Raw genomic sequence first — 26,085 nt, 5'->3', positions numbered from 1 at the left:
TGACAAACATCTTCCAAAGATTTGACTCAACTTGAGACTTGAAGGTACAGACTTGAGATCTGACTTGAGACTTAGACTAAAAGACAAATATATCACTGGCCATTGGCCTATCAGGTCTTTCAAAGCTCAGGGTCTGTCCCCCCCCCCCCCCCTGCTATTTAACATCTACATGAACCCACTGGGAAAGGCTAACCAGAGTTTTGGAGTTGAGTGTCACCAGTATGCTGATGACACCCAGCTCTTTCTTTCCTTTTCTTCTAATTCCAAAGAAGCGGTCTCTGTACTAAACCAGTTTCTGTTCTCGGTAATGGACTGGATGAGGGCAAAGAAATTGAAACTTAATCCAGAGAAGACAGGGGTATTCCTGGTCAGTCAAAAGGCAGATCTGGGAATAGAGATTTAGCCACTGTTGAGTGGAGTGACATTCCCCTGATATCTCAGGTTTGTAGCTGGGATGTGGTCCTGAACTCAGATGTGAGCCTGCATGTCCAGATTTCAGTGACAGCCAGGAATGTGTTTGCATAGCTGAAATTAGTGCATGAGCTACACCCATTCCTTGAGATGTGAGATTTGCCTATGGTAACACATGCCTTGATTACATTTTGTTTGGATTACTGTAACACACTCAACATGGGGCTGCCTTTGGAAACTGTTCTGAAACTTCAGTGGGTCAAAAATGCTGCAGCTAGGTTGCTGACTCGGCAGGTTATAGGGATCATATAATCCCCATGCTGAAATATCTCCACTGGCTGCTGATCATTTCCAAGCAGAATTCAAGGTGCTGGCTATGACCTTTAAAGTCCTACATGGCTTGTATCCAGAGTATTTAAAAACCGTATCTCCCTATATGAGCCTGCCCAAGCTCTAAGATAGGCAGGGGATGGCTTTCTCTTGGCTCCACTAACATCACAGGCACTTCTGGTGAGGATCTTCTAAGTGGCAGCTCCCAGGTTGTGGACCCCCCTTCCCCAGGGGGTCTAGTTGGCCTCCTCTCTATGGTCTTTCCATCAGCAGTTAAAGAACTTTTTATGTGAGGAAGCTTTTTGGTTTTAGTGTGTTGCAACAGATAAAGCTTTTAATGAGAAATGCAGTGTTTATTATGTTTCTAACCTGTTTTAATACTGTTTTTAACTTGTGTTTTAAAAATAGAAATGTACTTTGTATTTTAACTCTTGTATGAAGAGTTTAATTGTCTTGTGCTTTGGACTTTTTCACACGGGGAAAATTGGAAGGTTAAACTGGTCACAATGCAGGGTCATCCAGGGCATTAGGGACAATTTTGCAATTGCTTTTCAGATGACGCTGTGCACAAAAGAGTCAGAATCCAGACAGAAAGTGAGGTGAATTGGAGAATAAGAATTTTCGCAAAAATACCATGGTTTTCATATCCAGTTCATTCACGAATTTGCTGTCTTCACGTAATTGCAGCAGTGTGAAAACCATGTCCCTGATTCACCCTGTTCCCAGATTTCCCAGTTTTTGCTTCTGGGACAAAGAGGATTTTCCTCCCCTGTTTCCCTTCTCTCTCTGGAGCATGTGTATATGTGCACTTGTGGAAATGACATTTTGGAGCATGCGCAAAAAGTTATTTCCAAGGTAGCCAACAGGATTTGTCCTCATCTGTCTGAAACCCAAATTCGCTTTCCACCCACTTTCTTGCCTAAGTAATGTGCTTTTAACCCCTTGTTGTGCTCTGTGTGTGATAAGCCTTAGCAAATTTGTTTGCTTTTCCGGGATGCCAACACTTTAACCATTTTCAGGATGGAAGCACATAAGTCACTGTGTGAAAAAGTCCTTTGAAAATATTGAATCTGGTGCTGGGAGAAACTCAGGATATTAATTAATTAAAATAAACAAGTCAACATTTATATACATCCAATTGATTCACTGGATCTGCTCTCATTCTAACATTTCAAATTGAATCAGTGGCTTCAACAATGTGGAGGTAATGGAGGGTGTTCTGTAAGTGAATCTTCTGAATCTGAGAAGTCTGGTAAATCAACACTCACTGACTATGCAGAAGTTGGAATGGGGCAAATTACTTTAGTGGCTGCCTCTTCCACATTCATGTACTCCTTTGTGTTTAAACTGAAGTCATAGTGCCTCATGAGTCTTCTGATAAACTAAAACTTTGCCTTGCCTATCTTCATTCTGATATACAGATATGCAGTTTCATGTAACTGGCAAACACCTAAGTTCAACAGTTTTTTTTACCATACACATAGTTTATTACTATTGTCTACATTTATTCTTACATATCAAATTTCAGTTTGTTCATAGTTGACTCTTGCATGTTTTATCATATGTTCTTCCATGCCATTCTGAGAATATTCTTTTTTTTTTTAATTTGTCTTTCTTTATGGTAATGCAAGGGAAGAAGTGACTTCTCTTGGTCTGCAGAAATGATCCTATAAACCCTAAATGAATTTAGAGCATGGGTTTGCCTTACATTATCTAATTGCAGTTTTGTATGTGAGGTATGTGTTGATATCTTCCTGTTTTGTTAATATACATTTGCTGTTATTCAGCTTCTTTCTTACTTTCAGATGAAGAATTTATAGATTTCTGATTTAGTCCAAGTGATTCCTCATCAAATGGAGGGCAAGCAATCTCCCACAGAAATTGATGGTGGTGGTGATAACCTTCAGAATTTACAAAACAAAAGGAAAAGCCAGTCTGCTTCCAGTTCATCAAGATGCATCCGCCAGTCTCTTGAGAATCTTGTGTCTAATTCATCAGTTTCTTTGGATTTGAGTAGAAAGGATCTACAGCATCTAACTGAGGATATATACAACTTATTTAAACTTAAAGTAAGTTTTTTCTATAACCCTAGTTAAAATAGCTAATCACTAAAAAGTAGCAGTATTGTATAAGTACATAAACAGATTCTATTTTTTCCTCCATTTTTTAAAGATCAAAATAGAAGGTACAAATTAACCTTCATCCATCATGAAAGGGCATTTTAACTATTCAGAGTTAGATGTCCTTTTAAAAAAAATCTGTACAAAGAACTGCATAATTGTAGACAGTGGAAAGTTGTGAACATTGTCCCTAAATTTCAACAATTTTCCACGTAGACTTACTTTCTATATGAACAAAAAGCTTGAAAAATGTCCCAACAAATCTATTTATTTTTCCCATTAGGGCACTTTCCTGTCAATGTAATGTACTGATACAGAAAAATGACCCATGCCCTTTTAAATAAAATAATAGAAGGAAAGTGGTATGATCACTAGATCTTGTTCAGGAATGCCCAAACAGAGTTTCTGATGTCATGAGAGACAGGGTTGGAAAAACTTAGTGTAAGCATGGACAGAGTTCATAGCAGAGCAGTAAAGACATTACAGTTACCCTCCCTTTCTCATGGACTTGAGATCTGCGTTCTTGCTTATACACGGGGGGGTGACCTCCGTTAACCCCAATGGGGTGCGCCCCATTCAAGCCTATGGGGCTTGAATACATGTGAGTCTACGTTTTTGCGGGGTGTGTGTGTGTGTGGAATGGATCGCCTGCAAAAACAGAGGGTGGGCTGTATTCAGGAATGCCCAGGGGCAAATAAAGATGCAGATGGACAATGCTAAAACCTTTTAACCTGCTCCCTATAGGACACATTATTTCCTGTATAATATGTGAACCAGGTAGAGCAGCACAGCAGGGTACTGAGTGAGAAAGACACTACCAAAGTCAAAGTGTGGTGTCTCCTTTACATGACTGAGCTGAAGATATACCATATATACTTGACTATAAGGCAACCTGGTGTATAAGATTTTGGGGCCAAAATTAATGGATTTTTATGTGATCTGTGGATCAGCTGAGGAAAAAAATTAGGGGCATGTAACAAAGGATCTAAAGGATGAAGCAAAGGAAAACAATGCCAACGAATTTACAAAATCCTAGTAGGCAAAACTATCTGGGCTCTAACTAAAGGATGGATGGAAGGGGCTTCCTGGACAGATTACACTCTTGCCTTTCACCAGGGGATGGTTCCTTATTTAATAAGAGTTAAAGTAATTACTTACATTGACCTAATGATAAGTCAACTCAGAATTTTTTGACTAAAATTCCTAGTCTGATACATGAGTATGTACAGTACATTGGTCTGTTGCTCCTGACAGAAAGTATAACATGGACAATATGAAGCCTTTGTGGACTGTGGCACTCAATTTCACGATATTCCTACTTCAGAGCAACAGTGAGCCTGTGCAGATTAGATACTAACAACAAGGACAATAGCAACGTGGAGAGTTAGTGATAAACTGGCTGCCTTTCAGAACAATATGTTTATTAAGAAGCTTCAGAAATGGTACACATCAGAGTTAATGATGAACAAGTGATTGAGAGGAGAGGTAAATGGTTTTCTCCAGCAGTATATGCCATGTAAGCTAAGAAAATATAACATAAAAATGTGGTGGTGCTGCAACACTAAGGCAACATATTTTCTGAAGGGAGGCATTTGTCTGAGCAGGGAACCTGGTACATCACAGGAAGTTCACTTTGGTGACATTGTGCTGGCAACACTGATTGAACCCTATTACCATACAGGGGCCCCGTTCAGACTCACCTATTTGCGCTGGATGGAACTGGGCAGATTCAGATCCCCCCTCCCTCTGGAAGCAAGTGCCCACTAGAAATTTATCTCAGTCAGGGTAATTTAACCCTGAATTCCATTGAGCTCTTGTGGAGAGTTCACATTTGCGGAACCAGTTTAAAATGAAGGCGCCTTTGCTGTCAATCAAATTCAGTTCCACTTTCGTCAAAGTGACGTTTCCTGCAGCCATTGGCCAATTGGAAATGTGCTTCCCCCCTCCTTTTAAAAAAAACCAGTCAACAGTATGCACATATTTTGTCAAATTTAAAAACCTCCAGGTGTGTGTGTGTTGTGTGTATTTGGGTCACTACAGATTATGGATCTTCCCCTGCCTCCGTTTTCAACCCCAAAATGCAGTCTAGTGCCATCTCTGCATCCTCCCTCCTTGCCACCCCAGAGTGCTTCATACACATACAATAATAATAATAATAATAATAATAATAATAATAATAATAATTTCCTCACCCCAAATGGCATCTCTGCATCCTTTGCTTTCCCTCAGCCACCCCAGTATTCCTTACAGACAGTAGCAAAAGCATTTGCCAAATTGAAAGAGAAACATTTGTAAAATTCGCATTGTAGCATTTGCATATAAAAAATAATTTAGAAAAATAGCCTTTTGCAAAGTGTTTGCTGCTGAGAGCAAGGAAATGAAAGGGAAAGTAGCGCAAGCAAACACATTCTATCTATATATGTATCTACCTGTAGAACTATGCGCATAGATTGTCAAATATATAAAAAATAAAAAGAGAGAAAGCTGCCTGGTGCTAGAGGGAGGCTTGTTCTGTTCTGTGCCCTCCCTCTGACCTAACCTGAACTTGACCCTTTCTCCGGCACCTTCCTCTTGCTCCATCAGTCACCCCGTTTGCCCTTTGCATCCTTCCTCCGTCTCCTTTGCCCCAGTCACCCCGATTGCCCTTTTTTGCATCCTTCCTCCGGCTCCTTCATCCTCCTCCTCCTTCATGAAGGGGAGGAATGTTCTGCCCTCTGCCCTCCCTCTGACCCCGAACTTGCCCCGTTCATGATGAGGGACAGGTTCATATTCGCCGGACCCATTTTTTAAAAAAAGATACAGCTTTTACTCCACTTTCAAAAGCCCTGCACTAAGGGGCATTTGGCCTGGAACGGGTGTGAAAGCCTCGGATTCGCTTGTGGGATACTTGGGGCAAATATGAACTTCCCATGGTTAATCTGGGTTCTGATCTGGGGTAAAAGATAGTCTGAATGGCCCCAGGATGAAATACTGTGGAAGACCATTTTTTCTCACCAGCATAGATTTGGCAGGTGGTCTAATAATTGAAGATTTAATTTACACTGGCACCATTCAACACAATCGGTTATACATCCTCCCTTGAAAGGCAATCACATTTAACCATTTTTGGTCTTAATGGAGATAAAATAGTGGCAAAACTGCATATTTTGTTCACTTTCTGTCATGACATGGGAGCACATGGGTCAGTTGTACAAACTGGCATCATTATGCATTGCAGTGAGATGAAAAGTGAAGAGGATAATTTTGACTACCTTGCCAGCATCTACAATTGTAATTATAAAGTCAACAGTTTGCTAGTGGTTATCTCTCTCTATATATATGTGTGTGTGTGTGTGTGTGTATGATAATAAATATTGCTCCCATTGCCATTTAATTTTGTCATAGTAGAGCCATCCAGAATGAAAGCCAAGAAGTCTTTATATTTCACTTTTCCTATATTCTTGGTAATCCTGAAAAATGTTACTTAAATAATTATCAGGTATATTTTTACTTATTTCATCTATGTCTTAGGAATTAATAATGCATGTATCATACATCAAGCAATCAACCATCATGAGGTATTTATATATGTATATGTATATATTTTGTCTTAGTATTTGCATCTGGAAGGAAATGCACTGTCTGTAATTCCTGAAGATTTCTTTGAGCAGCTGCCAAATCTTGTTTGGCTAGATCTGCGGTATAACAGATTTAAAGAGCTTCCCTCTGGAATTGGATGCCACAAGTAAGTCTTCTCCTACATTGCTTGCTTAAGATTTTTTATTATTATCAATGCATATTAATTATGAAATTATGTACACTTGTCCCTCCACATTTGTGGCTTTGGCTTTTGCAGATTTGATTATTCATGGATTTTATTAATATGTTATCTCTAGGAATATCTAGTTCCTCCAGTGCAACTCTGTGGGCAACTATAGCCAAAAGTCACACTGGAGGGCCTAAAGATTCCTAGAGAGAACATTTCACTAGGCATTTGTAGCTCCTTCAGCACAATTCTGTGGTCAGTGTCTGGCGGATGTTGTCCACAGAGTTGCACTGGAGGACCTAGAGATTCCTAGAGAGGTTTCTCTCAGGTAAAAATATAGTGTTTTTGTTATTTGCAGTTTTTCCATATTTATGGGGGTCCTGTGCCCTTAACTGTAGCGAATGTAGAAGGACAGATTCAAGCATACATGGCTTGAAAGTGTTCCAAAAAGTATAAATTTCAAATATCAAACCTTGATTTTCCATTTTTTATAGAGGACACCATTTTGCTATATCATTATATTTAATAGGACTTGAGCATATGCGGATTTTGTTATCCATGGGGGATCTTGGAACTAAACCCCAGCATATAACAAGGGTCCACTGTAGTATTAAATTTTGCTCCAATTGACCTCAGGAAATGCAGTATAAGGAAGAAGCTTAGCACACTTGGCTAAAATTCAAGCTACAGTATTCATGCACATTTTAAAAAGGTGTGTGTGTGTGTGTGCGCGCGTGCGCGCGCATTTGCAGGCTGGTATTTTAAAGAAAGGACAACCATGAGCTTGCCTACTTCTTCTTAGTATGCCAGATTGGTGTGAAGCTCTGGCTTGCTAACTGAGCACTATGACCAGATCTGAGATTTGGGCATTTTTAGGTTCTTATGTATACCTGAGGCCACCACATGGTTTGGCCTGTCTGTTACCATGGGGTCTCGCCATAGGTGAATTCTGAGTCCTGATGAATTCAAACACTTACCTGTATTTTAAGGCTGTAGCAGTAGAATGGAGTCATGGGGAAAGAGGCTCTAGGAAGCAAAGTGCAGAGAGTTCAATTGTCATGATCACACATCCCTTCTCATATTACATTTAGACCTTTCTAGGTCATCTTTTTCCCCCAGGTACACATACAAACAAATGTGGACACTCTTCATGTTTACTTTGGTATTTAGGCTATTGTACAATCTGCTCATGAAAGAATAATTAATGTAACAAATGACTTCACAAGTTACAGTGATAGAGGCAAGAGAATTAGATTTATGCTTTCCCTATACACACACACACACACACACACACACAAACACACACAGTATTTATTTTAAAAATAATAATACTAGGACAAGAATTTTGCAGATTGTGACCTAAACACTTAATATTGTTTCGAAATTATTTGAAAAGACATACCTTTGGTGTTACGATTAAATGTGCTTTCTAATTGGTCCTTTAATACAGTTTAAACATTTTTGATGTGCACCATGCTATTATCATGAACCATTTCTGATGATTCAGTTTTGTGGCCTAAGATCTGATACACATTTATTTATTGCAACCTTATGTATTAATACTGTATTACTTTTGAGATCTAGTTGCGTATTTGTTTCTTTGAAATAATGTTCCTATAACAAGAATATAAATTACAGAATTATGTATGTTTATCATTTGGTTAAGATTCATTTTACATTAAAATGTTTATTTTATTTTTTATTTCAAAGGCAGTTGAAAACTCTGCTCCTAGAAAGAAACCCTATTAAAAGACTACCTGTTGAACTTGGTAAGTACTTTTCACTCCACAATAAATGTTTAAGGAAATGTGTCAGTCTCCAAAATTAACCTTATTGTGAATGTTCTCTTGAATAATAAGGAATTTTGGACAGTGTGCTGTGGTTAGAGTTGAATTCACATATAATAGCAGCAAGCCAGAAAGTGGTGACTTTTAGGAGCAGAACATCATTTGATGATAAATTCATTAAGAGGTCTTTAGAGGTTGACTGGGATTCACATTCTCTCTCTTACCCACACATTAAATGGCAGTGCCCTGAAAATATAATGCCACAGCACCCGGGGACCCCAAACCATTACCAGTAGGAATTAGTCAACTGAGGAAATCTAAATCAGTAGATTTCTTGATTTCAACCTTTAGATTCAGTATCTAAGAAAATAATCCCTGCTGTAACAGATATTTAAGTGATAAGCCTTAAGATACGAGTTGATGGTTTACTAGACTATTGCCCCAGCTCTTTAAACACTGCCTCTCCTGGAATGATCACAGTCTGATTGGGTTAGCCTGTTGTGAAGAGTCTTTAGTGAACTTGTATGGGCAGCCATTCATGACTCAGGGGGGCTGCAGTTGAAAAGAATTTTAACAAAACAGAGGTTTGTCTCTGAGAGAAGACAGATAGGAAATAGATAGGGAGAAGATTACTTAGGCTGCGTCTACACTGCAGAAATAATCCAGTTCAATCGTGCTTTAACTGCCATTGCTCCATGCTATGGAATTCTGGGAATTGTAGCTTGTTGTGTCACCAGAGCTTTCTCTGACAGAGAAGGTTAAATGTCTCACATAACTGCAATTCCCAAATTTCCATGACATGGAGCCATGGCACTTAAAGTGGTGTGGAACTGGATTATTTCTGCAGTGTGGATGCAGCCATAGAGACAGGGTTTGCAGTTAAGGTTTGGATCTTGAGAGAGATGATGATTGGAGACAGTTGTTATTTCAGAGAGACGGGCTAGCCAGTCAGGAGGGAGAACTGACTCTGGTTTGGGGCAGCAACAAGGAATAGAATATTCTAAAGTGCATCTATTGTCCTACTGAGCATCAATAAACCTATACTTATTGTAAGTTTTGTTTTATAATTGTCTCTGGCTGTCTCAATCAAGTCTGATAAGGAGTCAGGCCATGCATACTAGTATGAGCCCATCACAACACACCAGCCACAGGCCCACATTTAAAAGGTAATCTTGATGCCCAAACATCCAATCCAAACAGAAAGAAATTAAGGAGAGAACAAGGACAGGGTGAGTGGTAGGATCCCAAGGATTGGAATTGCATGGCCAGCATGAGCAGAGGAATCTCTCACACTTGAGTAGCTGTGCTATCTTTTCCAGATCTAGCACACATCTTTCCTAGTTACCTTTCCTACCTGGCTTATACCAGATCCACAACTATCTGAATTTAGCACTTACTTAGCACTTGAATATAAGTCTCCAGGAGCTGATGAATTACATCCAAGAGTAGTAAAAGAACTGGCAAATGTAATATCGGAGCCATTGGCAATAATCTTTGAAAACTCCTAGAGAACAGGAGAAGTCCCAGAAGACTGGAGGAGGGCAAACATTGTCCCCATCTTCAAAAAGGGGGAAAAGAAGATCCCAACAATTATCATCCAGTTAGTCTGACATCAATACCAGGAAAAATTCTAGAGCAGATCATTAACAGAGAGTCTGTGAACATCTAGTAGGCAATTCCATAATCACAAAAAGTCAACATGGATGTCAGAGAAACAAGTCATGCCAGGCAAATCTAATCTCTTTTTTGATAAAATTACTAGCTTGGTAGATGAATGGAATGCTGTGGATATAGTATATCTTGATTTCAGTATGGCCTTTGTCAAGGTTCCCCATGACATTCTTGCAAACAAGCTTGTGATATGTGGACTAGACAAGGTAACTGTTACATGGATTTGTAATTGACTGGCCGAACCCAAAGGGTGCTCAACAATGGCTCCTTTTCATCCTGGAGGGAAGTGACCATTGGGGGTCCCACAGGGCTCTGTCCTGGGCCCAGTGCTGTTCAACATCTTTATCAATGACTTGGAGGACAGAATTGGGGGCATACTTACCAAATTTGCAGATGACATCAAATTAGGAGGGATAACTAATACTCCAAAGGACAGGATCAAAATTCAAAATGACCTGAAAAGACTAGAAAGCTGGGCCAAAGCTAACAAAATGAAATTCAACACTGAGAAATGTAAGGTACTGCACTTAGGGCGGAAAAATGAAATGCACAGGTATAGGATGGGGGACACCTGCCTGTATGAGACTACATGTGAAAGGGATCTAGGAGTCCAAGTAGACTAAAAGATGAACATGAGTCAAGAGTGCGATGCGGCAGCTAACAAGGCCAATGCGATTTTAGGCTGCATCAATAGAAGTATAGTGTCTAGATCAAGGGAAGTAATAGTAACACTCTATTCTGCTTTGGTCAGGCCCCACCTGGAATATTGTGTCCAGTTCTGGGAACCACAATTCAAAAAGGACATTGAGAAACTGGAATGTGTCCAAAGGAGAGGCAACTAAAATGGTGAAGGGTCTGGAAACCATGCCCTATGAAGAATGACTTGGGGAACTGGGGATGTTTAGCTTGGAGAAGAGAAGGTTAAGAGGTGATATGATAGCCCGGTTTAAATATTTAAAGAGATGTCATATTGAGGAGGGAGCAAGCTTGTTTTCTGCTGCTCCAGAGAACAGGACCTGGAACAATGGATGCAAGCTACAGGAAAAGAGATTCCACCTCAACATTAGGAGGAATTTCCTGACAGTAAGGGCTGTTTGACAGTGGAACACACTCCCTTGGAGAGTGATGGAGTCTCCCTCCTTGGAGGTCTTTAAACAGAGGCTGGATGGCCATCTGTTGGGGATGCTTTGATTTGGATTTCCTGCATGGCAAGGGGTTGGACTGGATGGCCCTTGTGGTCTCTCCCAACTCTACGATTCTATTATTCTACATTCTACTCCAACCTGCTTACTCAGAGGGTTGTTGTGAGGATAAAACAGCTACTAGGGGACTGCATCTTCTTCCCTTGAAAGAGCACAGAATAAAATCATAGTTTACAATAATTCATAGGTTTTTTGGACAGAGTCTTCCTTTCCTAAAATGTAGTTTACTTAAAGTAAAGACATTGGCAGCTCCTGTCATACTTTCTATAGTTTTAACAAAATGGATCAGAGAAAGGTGTGTCATTGAAGCATTTTAACTTGAACCATTGTGACCACTAATCTGAACACAGACTTAAAGGATGAGGAACCAGTGGTACTAATAGAGAAGTCACTAGGTCCAGACACCATCAGAGAGCCAGACACCCTTGAGCACAAGATACTAGAGATCTCCAAACCCAAAAGGCCACCTGCAGCTTAGCTCCAATACTGGGACTGCAACCCTACTCCAAGATTTACTGAGACTAGTGTGCTGATGCCACTAGCATGTTCAGCACGATCTCCTAGAGAAGACAGAGAAATGTTCGTCTCCCAAGCAAAGTTCCCGACCCTTTGGGAAGGGGTGTAGACTGGGCAGTTTAATCGAGCTCCAGGGTTCAGATAATCAGTATCATCCTTGACCAAGAATGATACATTTCAAAGATTGGGGTACAATAAGCCCAATCTACTGGATCAAGAAATGGCATGATTATTCATTGTCTTCTTATTGTCCTTTTAAAGCAAGAGGGAACAGGACCCTCCTGTAAACAAACATCAGCTACCTCCCTTAACCAGAGCATCAGTCTGCTTTGGTTGATTTAATCATCCAGGATGTCAAGACCCTTGTAAAGGTTGCTAGCTTTCACTGTTCCTGACACATCCTGATGATATTCTTCAGATCTCCAACCTGAAAAAAAATCAAAAGAATTGAAAGAATGGTTGCCAAGGTTACACGAACCTGTCCTACCTCAAATCTAGGCAGATCTCAGTGAGTATATCCAGAAAGAATAGAGCAAATTATTAATGGAGAGTCTGGCAGAGAAGGCCCCACATAGTTTTGAAAAGCGTCACCAATCTAGTCTGTACAGATGCACACTGATGCAGTTGGCAAAGAAGTTGCTCTTTTCTTTTTTTTCTTCAAACCTTCTACATCCTTCTAATAATTTGTTAGTATAGATCCTCAAATATAGACCCTTCTCACCCTAAGTATGTCACTCATTACCTCAACACATATTTATAATGCTTGTAATGTATAAACTTAATCCATTATTCATTATGAAACACTTTACATTTTTACTATGCAAGACTCATGGATATTTTGTGTAAAGAAATCTATAAATATTTCATGCTCCTACATTAGAGGTTCTTTCACTAAGAGAATCATGGTATATAGCAGCCTTGCTTTTTCCAAAGAAAGAATAAGAGTGGGGAGAAAGAATTTCACATTATACAGAGAGTAGTGTGCTCATAGGAATGGGTGGGATGAGCCTAGGAAAAAATGAAAGGAAGCATATAAAATAATAAACATTGGGAACAGCAAGACTACTGCTCTTATTACTTCTGGAGGACTATCCTTAAGAGCAGATTTGTTTTACAGCATTCATAATTGCTTTTAATTTCAGGTAATTTTGAATCCTGCAAATCTGATCTGTAAAGATACTTATCTCCCAGGACTATTTTTGCAGAAAGAATTTATGTGCAAATATACTGCATAATGCAATCCTGAATAAAGTACAGACTCATACAGAATATTAAGTATTACACTCTCACAAACTAAAGCAAATGAGAATTGCGGGGAGAGAGAGGTTCAGTCAAGCTGTGCATAGATTTTTAAAATTCCATTTTGAAGGCAGTGTAAAATATCTATTATTGACTGCTTTCAGGATCTTGGCAATTTTCCTATAGTTCTTTTCACATTTATGTTAGTTTGTTTACCTTAAATACATGTCTGTTTTATATAAATATTTTTTTTAATTCAAGAGCAAATTTATATAAAAGAACTTGGTTGTTTTTTTTAATAAACTACTGAAATGTGTTTTTGAGAATCAGTGCAACTGTGGGATGCAATTTGAGTTTCCCAGAGTGTTAACCCTTCCAAAGGAAAACAAAAATATGCATGTATGAAAGTTAAACTTTGTTAGAGTTCAGCTTTCATCAGCAAAACGGCAAAAAAGTGTGTCAGACTACAGTATTTATTCTAAATCTGCCTTCCTAAAGAATAAAGATTTACTCCAAAAAACAACAAGCATGCAGTTTGCAGTTTAAAAAACAAATAATAATGATTTTAATAAATAAATACATAACAAACTAAATCCTGTCCTAACTGGTGATGGTTTGGGTAGAAAAATGAAACCTCACCATCTTTAATATAGCAGGAAGAGACTGTTACCGTCACTCAGAGGAGTCTGTTACTCTGACTGAGACTGAGAGAAGACTGTTAAACAGCCTCCAAGAGTGAGTGACCAAAGTCTAGGGCAGGACTTTCCCGGTTTGGGGCGGGTCTGCACGGTCCAGCCCCTGTTTGGCCCCGCCCACGGTATTCCCCCTTCAGCAAGACTCTGGAGGCGGCTCCGCGATCGTGGAGTCCTCTGAGGCCTGGCTGGGGCTTGGGAGATGCTGTCTCCCAGGCCCCAGCCAGGCCTTGGACAAGGTTTAAAAATGTAGGACCTTTTTTTTTTAATTTCCTAGCTAGGAAATGTAAAAAAGAAAAAAAAAAGTCCTACATTTTTAAACCTTGTCCTACATTTTTCATGGTTTGGAGGTCCTCATGGATGGCAACCCTACCAAAGTCACATATTTAGATAGAATGAGACAGATAGAGGGAAGTCCCTGTCTATCTAAGGAGGGAAAGGAGAATGCAATACATAAATTTTCCAACAGCAACCAACAAGCCTTTTTAAATAAGCCTGCAAATACCTGTCTTATTTTTATTTTTTATTCATTCAAACATTATAATTACTGGGTTCATGGGAGAAAATTGTAGATAAAATAGTGGATGCTCATTCTTGAGCCAATATAATAATGTTCGGCAGTTCTCCCCCTTCCTCCAATGCTGAAGATGATGCATGCATCCTTTATCTCATTAAAATCATGAAGTAATATTGATTTTATGGAGTTGGAGAATATCATTTATAGAAAGTAGGTTATGTACGAAGTTGTATGCAGCTAAGGTTTCCCTCATTTCTGCTATTGGTATAGAAAGCTCCCACCTTCCAAAGAGACACCTGAGAAGAGCAGGAAGGGACAGTGAGTGGTATGGGCTGTAGCTGCTTAAGCACTATAATAGCAACACTTTCTGAGGGGCTTTAAGGCATCTTACAAATATGGATGCCAGTACATCACAGTCTAGATATAACCATGATTAGTTTGTGTGGCCATTTCCTTGGATTATCTGGAGCTTGACAAATAAGCATTCTGTCAACCATTAGTACCAAAATGTCATAATGCTTCTGTTGACTTTGAGTGAAAGTTGAGAGCTTAAAATCAAGCCATCTTAACTGAAGAGAAAGTACTTATTAAGGAAGTTAATGTCTGCTAAAGAAAGAATTCTGTAGCATTGAGCCATGGTAGTTAAAGCAGTGGCAAACTGGGTTATTTCTGCAATGTGGATGCAGCCCATGAGAAATACTGAAGGAAGAGGATTAGTGAGAGGAGGTCTTTCCTGACAGAATAATTCTATCAGAACTAACTGCAATAGAACAGATAATACAAAGAGGATGCACTCTAGGAAATCTTAATGATCTTCTCTAGTTCTATTTTCCTCAGTAGGCACATAGCTACTTGTGAAAGTGTAGATGCACTTTTTTACTTCCAATAATTTTTGTACATCTAATGCCATTATCTTTTTTTTTCTTAAAAAAATTCTGTACCTTTGAACAGAAACATTCAAACATTGAACAGAACAGAGATTGCAGTCAAGAAAAAAGAAGGCTAGGAATGGGAAGGGCAGCCATGAAAGAACTAGACAAGATCCTAAAGTGCAAATGTATACTAAAATTAAGAATTGTACAAGCCATTATATTCCTCATCACCACATACAGATGTGAGAGCTGAAGCGTGAGGAAAGCTGACAGAAAGAAAATAAACTCATTTGAGATATGGTGCAGGAGGAGAATCCTGAGGGCAGCCAAAAAGACAAACAAATGCGTCTCAGAATAGATAAAACCAAATCTCTCCCAAGAAGCCAAGATGATGAAACTGAGGCTGTCAGGCTTTGGTCTCATTATAAGAAGGTGTGACTCGCAAGAAAAGACAATAACGCTAGGGAAGGTAGAGAGCAGCAGAAAAAGAGGAAAACCAGATGCCAGATGGATAGACTCAATCAAAATTGAGATTTTATAATGTAGATACTGTTGTAAATTGTACATTGTTTAGTACCCCTGTTGTAACCCGCTTTGATCTCCTTGGAAAAGCGGGCTATAAATAAACAGTATTATTATTATTATTATTATTATTAATCAGGGAGATCATGGGCTCAAATTTGCAGGACCTAAGCAGAACAGTAGAGGATGGGAGAGCTTGGAGATGTCTCATACACAGGGTTGCTTTGAGTTGGGGCTGACTTAAAAGTAGTTAATAACAATATTCAGCTTAATATATGTGTGAATCATCCTTTCTTCCCTCTTCTAGCAAACTATATTTGAAGCCAGGTTTTAGAATTTGTTTTCTCTTCCTTGTTGGTTAGTAGAGTAGCAAGGCAGCGTCCAGGTCTGGATGTAAGGGAAATCATTTGCTTCCTTTTTTATTTTTTTGTTAATTTAGCTCTCCTGCCTAGCGGGAGAAGCCAAGTGAATAAATTCTCAGTAATTCTGGGTATCATTATGTCTGAACATGGCTGTCTCTTGTTTTGTGGAGGCACCTATAACTACATTCCGTCTTTGGGAACATCATTGTATTTAACCTGCTCTGTGTCTGTAATGGGGGGAAAAAAACCCTCTGTGCTTTTTGGTATTACAGGAATAAGCCATTGCATTTGCCCTTATGTTATAAACAGGATTGATTCCATAATGCCTCATAGCAACCTTGAAGGATATGTGAAGGCAGCTTCAGAAGCATTTTACTCACTTTTCTGGAAAATTTCAAAGTAGTTCTTCAAATACAATCAAGCACAGGGAAGTGTTTTCCAAAAGCACAGAACTGACCTGTGTCAGATTTGAGTTGTGTCTTTAGATTGCAGGACAAGTATCTTCTGTGTGCATTTAAACATATTCTTAAGAATTATTAAACTACAGTTCTTGGATATAATTATATAGGTCCTAGGCAATCAAGAAAGATGCCATCCAAGATTTATCTTTGCCTTCTGCCACTCTATACTTCTTCCAAGGCACATGCTAAGACCTATAGATTTGATAGGCAAAGGTAGTATAGCCTGGGAGAAAAATGGACCAGAAACACAGAAAAGCAATAGAAATGCAGAAACACAGGCTACTTGGTAGGAAATCCTGACTTATTATGTCCCTGGCTGAGGAAAGAAGCAGCAGGCTAAGAAGAGAGCAGGAGAAGATCAGGCATGGCTGGAAAAAGAAACACGTAAAAACCTTTGGGGAAGAAAGGAAAAGTAGCTGTGCAGACTTGAGTGTAGTAGGCAGAGGGAGAGGGAAATCATGGCTGGTGGCTGCTAACAATTTAGCTTTAAGGGTTAGAAAGTCTGATCATACCCTTCAGTGTTTCCTAGTAGGTGGTATTTTGAGCCACATTTACCTTCCTTCCAAATATATATATATATATTTCCTTCTTCTTGGACAGGTAACTTAACCTCACTTACAGCCTTGAATCTCAGGCACTGCCCTCTGGAGTTTCCACCACCTGAAGTGATACAGAAGGGACTGCCCATTATTTTATCCTTCCTTCGAAAGTGCAAGAATAAAAATAATGACTATTCAGAACCATTTAGCCCAGGTATTGTAATTTGATGCATTTTTTTTTAAAAAAAAAATGATTTACCTAATTGAGTGGGTGAAATTTTAAAAATATTGAACATCCTGCATATATTTCAGGTATAAGATCCCTGATACCTAAACTATATGCAGAATAAACAATAGTTTTATTTGAATTTTATGGTACAAGGTTAAAGGTATTAACTCTTTTCTGGTTCAACAATTCTTATTGAATGAGCTGTGTTGTCTATTTTATGCCTAAATTCAAATATTAGTTTCAATTAGAGGAGACCCATAGAATTAATAGAGCTTACACTAACTTACAAAGTTCCTATTCACTCATTGGGTCTATTGTAGTTGGTACTAACATTTGGATTTAGGCCTTAATATTTAAGAATAGGGAGGGTCAGTTTAATGGCCCAGTCAGCTAGCTTGTTTTGGATGGGGAGTGTGGTTATACTTGAATACTTTAGCCATTTCTGCTTCTTCAGTATATCTTAGGATGCACTGGAAAAGATACAAATGATTTTTTTGCCTTTTTCTTATATTTCATTACATCACATTCCTTAGTAGTTGCTATGTTTACCCACCAGCCTTCTTTTTGTCAGCTCAGGTTTGGGAGGGGTGGAGTCAAGGTACTTAGATACCCCTTGCTATTTTGATGGGACACAAAAGCTGTTGAGGCTGTCTGATCTTGTATGTATGTGGCTTATGTGGCTATTAGAGCTGTAAAGTAGGATTTAACAACTGCCTGAGTTTCTTGGGTGCATTTGTGAAAGCAATCATTTGCCGCAGGCATTTTGAATGAGTCCTCATTACTTAATGCCCACAACTGTGAAGTACTCTTTATAACTAACTGCCCTGTTTTATGCCTCTTCCACTGTTGTTCTAAAAGAAAATGCTGATTTTGATGATTAGGAATCATTCATATGTCATTTTTGAGTGCAATAAATGTGAATAAGCCAACGCACACATTCCGGGTTTGTTATTCACACAATTTTTTCATCAGAACTGCATCTGTTCACATCTCTCCATGTCCTGTTGCTTAAGCTCTGTTGGCTTGTGTACCAGAGTGGGAGTGAGGCATCTCCTTCATACACAACTGCAAAAGACATAGAACCACTATTCCACATAAATTCAGTAACATTATCATAGCTGTAATTTTCTAGTGCAAGAGGAACCACACCTACATTTTATGTATCCTGGGAAATGAGCATGTTGGTTGTCAAATTAAATAGTCAGATTTCTTTGGATAGTAATTAAAGTTTTAAACAGCTACGTCCTGGATTATATCACATGCTACTTAAATGGTATTTACAATTTCATACATTCAAGACAAAAATGTGCTTTCAGTCATGACAGTGGCACACATATTCCCAAATTTGCATCCGGTGTTTTGTGCCTCCATAATCTTTTGGTCTCCAGCAAAACTGAAACATTCTTGTAGATCAATGAAGAGTTTCTCTGAAATAGCTTAAAGATGAATCAGCTTGGTGCCTGCTTACACGATGAGCCTTTAATCCTTGTTTGAGACCATAGTGTGTCATTCTTCAACAAAGTTATTCTGCTACATTTTGAATATGCAAATTCCACTTGTGATTTCTACTTGGAAACATACAATATCTCAGAAAAAAATGTGTATTTTCTACAACTATCAGCTCTGGATTGTGGTATTTGTTGATCATCAAAAGAACAATATTGACAAGCCAAGATATTCTTCACAGCATATATTTTGTTGAAATGTGTTCTACACCTGTTCGGATTACAAGACAAGAGATTCCAGCTAAACATTAGGAAGAATGTCTTGACCGAAAAATTGTTGGACCATAGAATAGGCTGCCTTTGGAGGTCTTTAAACAGAGGTTGGATGGACATATTTCAGGAGAGCTTTAGTTGCCTGTTCCTGCACAGCAGAGGGTTGGGCTAAATGGTCCTTGCCCACACACACATCCCATATAACTCTAAGATTCTGTGATACAGTGTGTGATAGATTAAGTACATACCTTGAAATTCTGTATTTCGCAGACTTGTCTTCTCCACTAGAACAAGAAGCAAAGGCCATTGTTAAAGAATACAAGAAAAAATGCGACAGACCACCAGAGCGTAGGAAAGCCTTCAGCGAATTGTGGAAACAGATGAGCTTTCTTAGTGAGTTCAGTAGAGCATTAGTTTAAAGACAACAACATTTCTGTATTATTTTTTGTATGTGTCGTTCTTACAAATGCTTTGTTTAGAATCACACTGTGGCCTGCTTCAGATGTTACAGCCAAAGTGTAATCGGCTGTGACTCAAGCTCATGTTCCTCCTTCTCCTCTGCTAATGGTCTAATTTCCTCATTCAGTTTGTGGTTTACAGTAACCATAGTTTGCAGTGACACTGAAACAGACTCTAACCTCAAACCATATTGTTCCTTCAATCCAAAACTATGGAGTAGCTTACCCAATTTGGATATAATGACAAACTGCAGTTATTATAAACTAGAAACTGGGAAAAATTGGAACATGCAAGTTGATGAAGTTGGAAGAATTGCATAATTGCAAACCATGGGCTTGATGGCAAGATGATAATGATGGTGATGATGACAACAGTTCAACTGTGATGGCTGTACATCTTTAGTGTGAGAAAATATTGTTATATTATATATTAATGTTTGGATCCAGCATATCAAGTAAAGTCCTACCTAGATTAGGTAGTTTTATGGTGTTACACATGTGCTGGGCAAAGTCCATAATATGTGTCACTGTACTCCATCTCAAATTAAGCAGATCCATTCCTGGGAACTTCCATAGTCCCTATAGTCTATTTATATTAAGCATTTAGGAAACTCTATGTCCTGCAATTTTGCTAGTGTTACTGCCATCATTTGCATATTTCTGCAGCATCGGTGCTTGATTACTTGTGCATTTTTTTAAAAAAATGTACTTTACATTGTTTTAGCTTTGTTCTGTTTTAGCCTATACTGTAAGTTGCCTTGAATCTCATAGTGGGAGAAAAGTGGGATAGATATTAAATTAAAATTAAAATTAATCAATGATATTGTGACCCTGGCAAGGCTTGAACTTCATCTATGAAATAACTTTTATTTAATTTTGTGATTTATAGATGTTACTCGATTTAAATCCAGAAGTTCTCGGAGAAGCCTGCCATAGACAAACTGAATGCTTTGAAGCATTTGCTCAGTGTTGCTATCAATAGTGTGAACAGTAGAGGTAGAACATAAGGAAATATGTTACACTTACTTACATTTAAGTAAGATGGTCTTATTTAATTTATATATATATATAATTTTAAAATTATTTTTCAAAACTGAAACATATAGAAAAGACTTGTGTGAAGTGGCACTCCCTTCTTAATTAGAGTCTTATTTTTTTTAAAAAAAATGTTTTAGGTTAAATGCAGTGTATTCCACTATATTTATCACAAAAAAGCTACTAATACTAACCAGGAGTGCTTTGTCATAAAGCAGGGGAGAGAATCATCCATCTGTTCCAAGAAGTCATCCTCTCACATATAAGCCCCTGTTCAAATACAGTTTGCTTGGAAATACTGAATTTGTAACCGAAAAGTACAATCACATGAGGCTTTCATTATAAAGGCACTTTTTCTCCCCCCCCCCTTTTTTTTCTTCTTCTTTTTTTTATAATATATTTTTATTGTGTTAAAAACAACGACACACACATACATTTACAAAAACACATAAAAAATACAAAACAAATTTACAACAACTCTACAAAAAATAAAAACAGCACTCACATATATATCTGACTTCCTGAACTCTGACAAAGTCAAAACACAACAATTATTACCCCCATCCATTCCTATCACTTTCTGGTTTTGGGAAACTAATCTCTTGCTAAATGCACTTTTTCAAACGCACACCCTAAAACATTTTAAAGATAGAAAGTGACCATAGCATGCAGTTTGCACAGGGTCAGGGTGAACTAAAAAGAGCCATATGTGCATGTCCACCCTAACATAAAACATAATGTCAGAAACATAGCATTTGAAGTGCATTGCTGTCATGTCTCCAGGTTCTGCATGTAATTTCCTCTCCATGGAAGCGGACAGCCCCTGAGATGTAAAGGGCTGTACAGAGGAGCCCATCCTTAGAGGAGACTGATGCGTCCATTCACACATGAACACAAAGCACACAGTCATATTAAAATATTATCTAAATATTAGTGGCCTGTGCTCTTACCAGGGAAAGTACCTCAGCCTTGGAATGAGACACACACACACACACATACCAAGCTCAATCATGATGCCACTTCTCTAAGGAGTGAGTAGATGAATTCTCTGTTACAGGCAAAAATATTGTTAAACTACTGTATGTCCTTTTAAAATCATAAAAATAGCTTGAGATTGTTTAGCTTCCTATTTCTGCCTATTATAGCCAGTAAGAAAAATAGAATATTAATCTTTTGTTTGAAGAATGTGCTGCCACTGTACAAAACTGAAAATGATTATGTTTTATTGTATGGCAAGGAAACTTATAACTGTTGCTTTATTCCTACTCACATGATGAAATAATGTAAAGTCAGGAATATTTGTATCAGATGTTATATTTACCCTCATTAAATGTATTTGTGCAATTAGAACATTTGTTTCAAAAATTATTGTAAAGATTTGTAAACATCTTGTATGTGTTTAAGTAATTATGGTTTATGACTATGTGTCTGGAAATCATAAAAAGAGCTGTTTGTATAAAAATAAAATTTACATTAAAAGATGTGGCAGATAATTTGCTTGTGTAATTGCCTTCCTTGATGTGTTTTCCTGGATGTGTTTTTATGCTGTTTTTGTATTGTGAAACAAATATGTTCCCTACCACACCAGTAAGCTAAGAGCAGCTTTGCAAGGGACTTGCATTGTCAGGAAAGCATGCAGGAAATGTTTGAATCCCGTCCTCTAGAGCTGTTTCCCGACTCTTCAAAGTAGGATTTGACACATCAGTGCTATTTACTTAAAAATATGGGAGATACTGGTCATGCATCTGTTGCATATTTTCCATGGATAAGTTCCTGCTTTCATTTATTTCAATGAGAAAGAATATCGTATATTCTACTGCAAGGCATTTAAGGACCAAAGTCACCCAGTCTTCAGAAACATCAAGAATATACTTTGTGTTTGGCCAAATCCTCCCATCTTTTTTATATTTTAAAGGCTCTTTGTATTCCATTAGTAGATACGAGCAAATACCCATACATGAATAAAAAATAGCCAATTTTCTATCCTGAAAGCCAATTAGACAGAAAGCCAATCCTTCAGGGATTCCATGTTCCATGCACAAATGTTTCTAGCCTTGATGACATTTCAGAAGCTGGGAAATTTTAAGTTCAGGTTGAATATATCAGGAGACTTCCTTAGGGCTGTGAGCATTTAATATGCCAGTCACTTTGGGAGATGAATATGTTGCCCTTTTACCTGATGCATATTTTCTCTGGCATTTAATTTACATTATGCTAATTGTACACAATAGTCTCTCATGTTAATACATGCCCATATAACTCCCAAGCATACTCCAACAAAGATAGTCACAACAGGGCATAATGAAGTAGATAAAATTAAAGATATGTCAAAGAAGGCACGTACAACATATGGATGGGTAAATCAATAGGTGACTAGTCAAGTGCAGCCAAATGCAGGCCATTAAGTGTACCTGTAGGTGTACTACCATAGACCATTGAACTAATGCATGTTTTAGGCCATGAATAATTAGCAACCCAAAACTGACCTCGCTAAGAATCCTTGACTGAATAGGTCACACCCCAGTGGCTGGGAAGTGCAAAACTATCAGATGCTGCAAGGTAACCTGCATGTTAAAGCTGATCCCTGAAGACTTCCGTATGTTGCTGCCTTCTTCCTTTTCCACCAATACACTAGTGTGAAAATACACTAGCTTGGCAAAAATTCCTTTTGAGGGTTTGTTGGACTAACTTCCCTTTCCTGAGATGCTTTACAGATCAGCTTCTATTTCTCTTAGCAGACTCTCATCCCTAGCTTTGAATCGATTAAATAGTATTTGGGCTTGAACTGAAGGCCCATGACATTCTTGCAAACAAGCTTGTAAAATGTGGGCTTGACAAAATAACTGTTAAATGGATGTGTAATTGGTTGACTGACCGAACCCAAAGGGTGCTCAACAATGGCTCCTTTTCATCCTGGAGGGAAGTGACCAGTGGAGTCCCACAGGGCTCTGTCCTGGGCACAGTGTTATTCAACATCTTTATCAGTGACCTGGATGACAGAATTGGGAGCATACTTATCAAATTTGCAGATGACACCAAATTAGGAGGAATAGCTAATACTCCAGAGGACAGGATCAACATTCAAAATGATCTGAATAGACTAGAAAGCTGGGCCAAAGCTAATAAAATGAAATTCAACACAGAGAAATGTAAGGTACTGCACTTAGGGCAGAAAAATCAAATGCACAGATATAGGATGCAGGACACCTGGCTGAATGAAACTACATGTGAAAGGGATCTGGAAGTCCAAGTAGACCACAAGTTGAACATGAGTCAACAGTGCGATGCGGCAGCTAAAAAGGCCAATGCAATTTTAGGCTGCATCAATAAAAGTATAGTGTCTCGATCAAGAGAAGTAATTGTGCCATTGTATTCTGCTCTGGTCAGGCCCCACCTGGAATATTGTGTCCATTTCTGGGCACCACAATTCAAAAAGGACATTGAAAAACTGGAGCGGGTCCAGAGGAGGGCGACTAAAATAGTGAAAGGTCTGGAAACCTTGCCCTATGAGGAACGACTCAGGGAGCTGGGGATGTTTAGCCTGGAGAAGAGAAGGTTAAGAGGTGATAAATATTTGAAAGGATGTCATATTGAGGAGGGAACAAGCTTGTTTTCTGCTGCTCCAGAGAAGAGGACCCGGAACAATGGATGCAAGCTAAAGGAAAAGAGATTCCACCTCAACATTAGGAAGAACTTCCTGACAGTAAGGGCTGTTCGACAGTGGAACACACTCTCTCGGAGTGTAGTGGAGTCTCCTTCTTTGGAGGTCATTAAGCAGAGGCTAGATTGCCATCTGCTGGGGATGCTTTGATTTGGATTTCCTGCATGGCAGGGGGTGGGACTGGATGGCCCATGTGGTCTCTTCCAACTCTATGATTCTATGATTCTATAGGACAGCTGGTTACAGATTCTTCCTGAGCATAACTTAGGTGTAGCATGGTAATATGCATGGATCTAGGGGCTAGACTGGGTTAGATTTTAACACCTCCTTCTGTGCTGGTTTCAGCTGGCCTGTTGCGCCATGCCCTATGCACACCCTTTGGGGCCTGGATTCTGCCCTAACCCTTTCTTCCTATGTTTATCTACATGTGCTTTCTTAACTCGTGCAGTAGTTGTTTGCTGAAACATATTTCTGGTTCTAGCATTTTTTACATCTGTGCATTAGGTGCTGGAGTCTGACAGTTTTCTATTGCATTATTTACTCTATGTTAGAGTAATATGCTTTTAAATACTTTGATTGACAGATGTCACGTATTCTGTGAGACAGCTACTGACTATTGAGACATTAGTACATGGGATGATGTAAGGTTGCTACAGGATTGCATCATGCTATGTGGCACTAGCCTGACCACATGTTCTGTTGTCAGTTGGGAGCTATTGTTGAAGCAGGAGGTTGTTGCTGTGAGCTAGTTGGATTAGTTTGGAGCTGGAGACATTGGAGTTGATTGGAAGTCAGAGAGGCGTATGTATATATGTACTGTATAATATTGTACATTTTGTAACCTGAAGATAAAAGCCTCCAGAACTTTGGATGAATCAATCTTTCTGTGAGTTTTTTCTTTTAAGTGTGAAAAGTGGTCAGTGCACTGCCAATACCAATAGCTGTGCGTTTTTGTTTTTGTACTCTGCTATGTATATTGTTTTAGCTGTAGCTGGGCAATTTTTCTCAGTCTGTGCCAGGAGTTTCGGCCGTTATCTCATCCTTCTCATTTCTGGACACTCACAACCCAGAAATGAGGGATTAAATGAACCTTTGGAAGAATTTGCACTGCCCTGAAAGGAAAAGGGGAGTTTATAATTGTCAGCTTTTTCCTAAGTATTGCAGTGATAATCAATCCATCTCCATATTAATTCCTTCCTAGACTTGAACTGCCTCTATTTCTTAATTTAAATATCTATCCTTCTTATACAAAATAGCCATGCCCAACTGTTTGCTTTAAATTAGGAGAAGGCAACTATCTAGGTTAGGGATGGCATACAAACCTCATCAGACTTTGGAAGACCACATGCCCTACTACAAACCTCTTCCTCCCGCCAATCTATTTTTATTTACATTTAAAATTAATGTTTATTCAAAATGCACTTTTGCCCTAGGGGATATGATAGTCTTGCTATTTTTATTTTATTTTATTTTTATTTTTGGCTTTACTCACCTCAACCTATTTTAGGCTCAAGAGACAAGTTTTTAAAAGTGACTTTTTAAAAGTTACTTCAAGTTTACTTACTTCAGTAAAGCAGGCTTTACTTCAGATCAGTGGTGCAAAAATATGTAAGGCAGCTTGCACTAGATAAACTGCAAACAATTCAACAATTCTATTAAATATGTGTGTTCAGTCCAAATGAAATTTTGCATGTTAACTTGAAATTAACATGTAAAAATGGAATTTGCAGTATTAATGAAGATTTATAGTCACAGATTATTCACAGTCACATATGAAACATAATATTTGTTTTGCTGAAATTCCATTCCAAGAGCATAAGAGTGTGATCTAGTTTGCAATTATAGATATACTTAACAAGGAGTTTGTCAACTGAAGACAATGGGACTCTGAAACAACCTGGACTGCAAACTAGCTTCAGTTAAGTAGCCATATATTAAAGACTGTTACTTCCAAGTTTTGATGAAAAACACACTTCTCTCGCATACTCCTCTACTGCA

At 38.6% G+C, this 26,085-nt stretch overlaps 1 protein-coding gene across 4 annotated transcripts in view; it reads left to right on the top strand.

The window, feature by feature from the left end:
* The window catches only part of LRRC27 (leucine rich repeat containing 27), an 84,529-nt gene that overhangs the window by 5,715 nt on the left and 52,729 nt on the right, over window positions 1-26,085 (top strand). The window contains exons 2-6 of one of the 4 annotated variants that reach the window (XM_042456714.1): window positions 2,529-2,810; window positions 6,455-6,585; window positions 8,317-8,375; window positions 17,048-17,200; window positions 19,204-19,326. In XM_042456714.1, coding sequence (XP_042312648.1) covers window positions 2,595-2,810; window positions 6,455-6,585; window positions 8,317-8,375; window positions 17,048-17,200; window positions 19,204-19,326 — 682 coding nt within the window. In that variant the 5' untranslated portion in view covers window positions 2,529-2,594. The remainder of the gene's footprint in view (window positions 1-2,528; window positions 2,811-6,454; window positions 6,586-8,316; window positions 8,376-17,047; window positions 17,201-19,203; window positions 19,327-26,085) is intronic. The other 3 variants (XM_042456713.1, XM_042456715.1, XM_042456716.1) reach the window with 3 other exon arrangements.

The sequence above is a fragment of the Sceloporus undulatus genome, chromosome 3, assembly GCF_019175285.1.
Source record: "Sceloporus undulatus isolate JIND9_A2432 ecotype Alabama chromosome 3, SceUnd_v1.1, whole genome shotgun sequence".
Lineage (NCBI taxonomy): Eukaryota > Metazoa > Chordata > Lepidosauria > Squamata > Phrynosomatidae > Sceloporus > Sceloporus undulatus.
The sequence above is the reverse complement of the archived record's forward strand: the minus strand, read 5'-3'. Positions and strand labels throughout refer to the sequence as shown.